The sequence below is a fragment of the Alligator sinensis genome, unplaced genomic scaffold (genome assembly GCF_000455745.1).
Source record: "Alligator sinensis unplaced genomic scaffold, ASM45574v1 scaffold216_1, whole genome shotgun sequence".
NCBI classification, from domain to species: domain Eukaryota; kingdom Metazoa; phylum Chordata; order Crocodylia; family Alligatoridae; genus Alligator; species Alligator sinensis.
The window spans coordinates 81,798-87,464 of NW_005841868.1; the positions used below are offsets into that span (position 1 = coordinate 81,798).

Here is a 5,667-nt window from a genome sequence, read left to right on the forward strand (position 1 = left end):
TCCCCAGTTTTAGCCAATAATGATACCTTGCACTCAAACACTGAGAAGTAGCTGAGAAAAAGCGCCCCATTTTGCTGGTGGGAAGAGAGACACAAAGAGAGGATTAATGATAGGCCATGATTAACATGCATTGGAGGTGGTCTAAGTTGCCATGCTCAAATAAATTTTGACACAAAAAAGCATGCACATGTACATGGTGATGCCATTATGCTAAACAAATGGCAATTTTTCCTTGCACTTTGTCACATGTACATGGTCAAATCATCGCGTGTACAAGTGCCTGATGTGACCAGCTTAACTCAGTGGCTGAGTGAGGCCTTCTGATTCCCAGCCCCAGCTCAGGCAACGCTGTCCCTGCCTGGTGTTTCAGTGTTGGTAACAAACTTTTAGCAGATTTAATTTCCTAACATGTTTTCTCTCCCCAAACTCCAGGAGCCAGACCAGGTATATGAGGGAATCACTTTTGAAGACTTCCTTAAGGTTAGCAATGATAGTTGGGTTGCTCTACTGTCAGATTGGCAGCCCTGTTGGGTTGGTGGGGAGAACAGGGCTGAATCACTAAAACCCTCTGGTTATTCCACAGTGTAAAGATCCTATGAGCCTCTCACAGCTACACCTGCTAATCTTTCAAGATGCCAGTTTTCATATAGTACCTTCAGAGGGCCATTGCAAAGGCTGTGGTGTCCAGTTGTCTGTTGTCACCCAACTCCTCTCATCTAAAACTGAAGCAACTGGGCTGGTCTCCCATGTGGTATCCAGTGCTCAGTGCTATTCTGCGAGGTCTCCTCCTAAGAGGAGGAGAGGAGTCTGCTTGCCAAGTCTCCTTTGATGTGAGCAGAGGCCACCACCAAAACATGCCAGTAGGACAGTGGTTCCTGGGATAGGGATGGTGTCCCTGAGCGAATTGGACTGAGATGCTGAATTTGCTTCTCTCAGATTGGTGGTGACCAAGTTCAGTCCTTCCCGCTGCTGAGACCATCCTGTGGGATGCAGTGCAGGCCTTAAACTGGCCAGCTCAGGGTCAGATGCCCTGCTCCTCTCTTGACTCCATAGGAACCCAGGCAAAGTCTGCTGCAATGACATGCTGTCGGGAGCAAAACCCAGCCTCTTCCCTCTGCCTAACCCTGCCTATTCCAATTCCAGATGTGGCAGGGGATTGACATAGAGACCAAGATGCACGTCCGCTTCCTAAACATGGAGACTATTGCACAGTGCCATTGACTGCGACTGGCTCCACAGAGCTGTTGGACCATGGGCACTGACTATGGGGGATGGAGCACAGGAAGAAGGAACTGGACCATGAGCAGAGGAGGGAGGAAAACAGCCTCTGAGAGCAGGTTCAGGTCTTTGATACCAGATATCTGTCACTTGCTCCCAGTGTGTGCGACTAAGTCCTATGATATCCTCTAGTTCCTGTGTTCCCACAGGGGGCTTCATTGTGCTGTGTAGAAATGCGTAGGGTTTAAATGCCAACTTTTATCTATAATAAAATATTATTCTCTCTTTTTTTTTTTTTAACTGTTTGAGGAATGTGTGCCCCCCTCCGTGCTGCCCTCGCTTCAAGATGGCTCATAATCAGAGCCCAGCTTCTCCTCAACTCCTCCAGGACAGAGCAGCATCCTGTTAGCTCCTCCAGTGCTTAAGAGGTGGGTGTGAGGAGGAGCAGCTGGTGTCCTCAGCCAGTCAGCGTGTGCTGCTGTTTCCAGGTCTGCGTCAGGTGCAGGAAATAGCTCTCCTCTGCATCCCTGAAGCCAACAAGATGCTGAAGGAGGATGGGCTATTTTTTGTGGGCAGTTTCCCCACAAACACCAGCAGAACACCAGCACCACTCCAAAATATTAAACTTGAGTCAAAGATGTAGCAGGGAACAAGAGATGAGAACTTTGTACCCCTTCAGATTTAGTGCATCAGTGCTCATAGACGCACCCCACAAAGGGGATAATCCATGGCACAGATTAAATTCATGGTGCCCTCTGACCTGTCTCTACTCTACCCATTGGTCTATCAACTTCCAGCATCCCAACCAGAGCAGCTCCTGTCTCTGGAGCCAGGAGTATCTCTGAATATGTTTTGTCTAGTAGCCAGTAGAGTGGGGGCTCATAACTCAGTGGTGCCTTCTAGATTCATAGACGTTAGGGCTGGAAGGGGCCTTGGAAGATTGAGTCCATCCCCCTGCCGCAGGGGCAGGAAGTCAGCTGGGGTCAGAGGATCCCGGCAAGATCGACATCCAAATGTCTCTTGAAGGCTTTCAAAGTAGGTGCTTGAACCACCTCCAGCAGCAGTCTATTCCAGACCTTGGGGGCTCGGACAGTAAAGAAGTTCTTCCTTATATCCAGCCTGAAACAGTCACAGAGGAGTTTGTGACCATTCGATCTTGTCATCCCTTGGGGCGCTCTGGTGAACAGGCGTTCCCCAGGATCCCAATGAGCACAGCTGATAAACTTATAGGTGGCCACCAGATCGCCCCTGAGCCTGCGCTTTTCCAGGCTGAAGAGTCCCATAGCTCTCAGCTTCTCATCATAAGGTCTGCTTCCCTGACCTCTAATCATGCGCGTGGCTCTCCTCTGGACTCTCTCAAGCTTCTCCACATCCTTTTTGAATTGTGGAGCCCAAAACTGGACGCAGTACTCCAGCTGCGGCCTCACTAAGGGGGAGTACAATGGGAGAATGACGTCCTCGGATTTGCTTGAGAAGCATCTATGGATGCCAGCCAGGATTTTGCTCGCTTTATTAGCTGCAGCATCACATTGAAGGCTCATGTTCATCTTGTGGTCAATCATAACCCCTAAGTCCCTTTCATCCGAAGTGCACTGCCAAGCCTATATACATGCTGTGGGTTTTTCCTCCCAAGGTGGAGCACCTTGCATTTTTCAGTGTTAAACACCATCAGGTTCTCGTCTGCCCATTTCTTGAGCTTGTCCAGGTCAGCCTGGATCGCCCTTCTGCCCTCAGGTGTGGATGCTTTACCCCAAAGTTTGGTGTCGTCGGCAAACTTGGCCAGTCCGCTTCTGACACCAATGTCCACATCATTAATGAAGTTGTTGAACAATATGGGTCCAAGGACAGAGCCTTGTGGGACCCCATTGGTCACAGGGCACCACGATGATTGACTTCTGTCAACCACCACCCTCTGGGTCCAACCACAGAGCCAATTCGCCAGCCAGTGGATCGTGGAGAAACCGAGGCCGCAGTTGGCTAGTTTTGCTAAGAGGTGACATTTTTCTAGGTGCTTCCATTATGCAAATATTAATAATCTCAATTTAAGGGAAATAGGAACCTGCTATAAAAGATGCTTCCTTCTGTCTGATTTCTATCCCCACTCATGAACATGCTGACCTAGGAGGAATATTTAAGGGCTAAAACTTTGTAAGCTAGAAAGACTGGAAATGGGAATTTTACCCAGGTGTCGAGGAACTGAGGTGCAGGATCACCTGGACTGTTCACTTGTTTCTGGGCTTGGGAAATTGTAATCTTGCATGGAAAAACAGGGTGAACTTCTGTTTATTGGTACTAACATATATGTATTTTTCCATTTGGCATCACAGGTGGATTCCTCTTACTAAGGGAGTAGGACAAAAAAAGGCCAAGATATTCTTTTTAGACATTCTAGAAAGTTTTTAAACAGCATTCTCATGTGAAATTGTTGGCACGAGAGATGTTCCTGTGTCACAGCTGGGCAATGCAGGACAGCCTCAGCATAAGTCAGTAAAACTGTGATGCCGTCATGTACTATTTAGGTATAAGCTGAGTGTGGCTGTGTGCATCTGCTGTAAGCAATTGCCTAGGGGCCAGTAGCAACACTCCTAATTAAGGGGCTGAATAAAGTATACAGGAAACCTTGGAGCTGCTTGCAAGGGACTTTAGACTGGGAGTTATTTACTGAAGGATGTTATTAATGTAGGTGCATCTTGGTGGTGATGGGGAACATGTATAATAAAAGATCACCCTAAGAAATCTTTGCCTCTCACATGAATTAAATACAGGTGGGAGTGGAGCAGCAAGCAGCATGAGTTGGAAAGGTGTCTGAACTCAGTCTTCATCTGTGTTGAGAATTAAAATATATGTGTTGCTGTCTGAGGGAGGGAGGAGTGGAGGACTAGCTTGGGCAGAGGGAGGCAGTGGTCCTGTGGCTCGGTGTGGAATGGGAGCAATGATTGCGTCTTGCTACTGCAGCTTGTGCACCACACAGGGGTTGCATCCAGACGTGCATGGACATTTGGTTCCCTGGGGACAACTAGCAGTGGTGCACCTTGTGCTGCTGCTAGTTCTTCCTGGGGAATGCCCGTGCCATGCGTGCTGGATATCCAGGGGTCAAAAAACCCCTCTGCGCTGCTCTCTTGCAGCGTGGAGAACTGAACGTGTGGTATGTGGCACCACAGACATGCCTGTGGTGCCACATACCGCAAGGCTGTGCTCATCTGGACGTGGCCAAGGTGGGTGATATGTTTGAGAGAAACTATTAGGCTCTCATGAGCGCCAGCTTCTCCTTTAACCACCTAGAAGAGAACAGGTTCATGGTACATCAGCCCTACACTGAAGTGTGATAGAATCCACCATTTTTTTTCACTCCAGACACAGGATTGGCCATGGGAGTCTCTGCCACTGCAGTCCCACAGAAAGGTGTTGACAAGGTCATCCCTGACGTTAGCTCTGGCTGGCAGCAGAGAATTTGGTTCCAAAATAAACCCTGAAGTTATTTACCTTTCTGCATTAGAAAAAAAGGGGAAGCTTTGTTGATACTCCCAAAATAAAATATTAACCGTTTTGGTTACAGCTTAATGAAAACATGAAGGATGACAGTTTTGGGGGGCAATGCAAGATTCTGAGAGGACCTCTTAGTGGAAAACTTTTGAGCCAATCTGGCTTAAAGGGATTGTGTTTAAAACCCAACCTAACCAACATCAGGTATTCTGTTAACTGCCTGTTAAAATGAATCTGTGATTCTCTCCCTGCTTGGTGGTGTCCCTCGCTGTTTAGCAAACACTGAGTTGCCTCCCAGATTGTTCAAGCAAGCTTCAATGGAGGCTGATTTGGGATGGGTCAGTGCAGCTCAGAGAAGGTGGGTACTGCGTATGTCTACACCCCCCAGTCTGTTTCCAGTTCATGGATGGGTAACTAAGGAGCCTGGGTTCCTTCAGCTTGTGCATCTAGCTGTGGAGACTCTAGTTCAGTCCCTGCTGCATCTGCCAACATGGTGGCTGTAAACCACCATGATGAGTTGAGTGAATGATGAGTTGAGTGAATCATGATGAGTTGAGTGAATCAAAAACCATGTTGGACATATCGATCTCTTCCGGCCTCTTTGTGCCTTTTTTCATTAGGGGAGCTGCCCTGGGAGCTTGGCAGAAGCTTGTCCCTTTCCTCCCCAGTCAATGGGTAGGGATGGGTTTTAAACAGGGTGGTACTGGGTAAGTTTGCCTGCTGGGCCCCAGAAAGCCCTAGGAAAGCATAGAGTGCTACAGAATGCTTAGTGGAAGTTATACTTTCTTTGCACTTATTCTAATAACACTGTGTGGTAGCGTGCTGGGCAAAAACCATGCTAATACACTACTGCACAGTAGTATTAGGCTACTGTGCAGTAAGTGTCACAAAAAAACCCCATATGCTGGGGCTACTGCACAATAACTACTGTGCATTAATGAACATGTAGACATGCCCTGTGTGGGG

The 5,667-nt window shown here is 48.0% G+C and overlaps 1 protein-coding gene across 11 annotated transcripts in view; it reads left to right on the forward strand.

Annotated features, from left to right (window-relative positions):
• The window catches only part of TESC (tescalcin), a 31,204-nt gene extending 29,697 nt beyond the window's left edge, over positions 1-1,507 (forward strand). For 7 of the 11 annotated variants that reach the window (XM_025192872.1, XM_025192881.1, XM_025192931.1 and 4 more), the window contains 2 exons: positions 433-480; positions 584-1,137. In XM_025192872.1, coding sequence (XP_025048657.1) covers positions 433-480; positions 584-829 — 294 coding nt within the window. In that variant the 3' untranslated portion in view covers positions 830-1,137. The other 4 variants (XM_006016790.3, XM_025192911.1, XM_025192864.1 and 1 more) reach the window with 3 other exon arrangements.
• Positions 1,508-5,667: the final 4,160 nt, after the last annotated feature.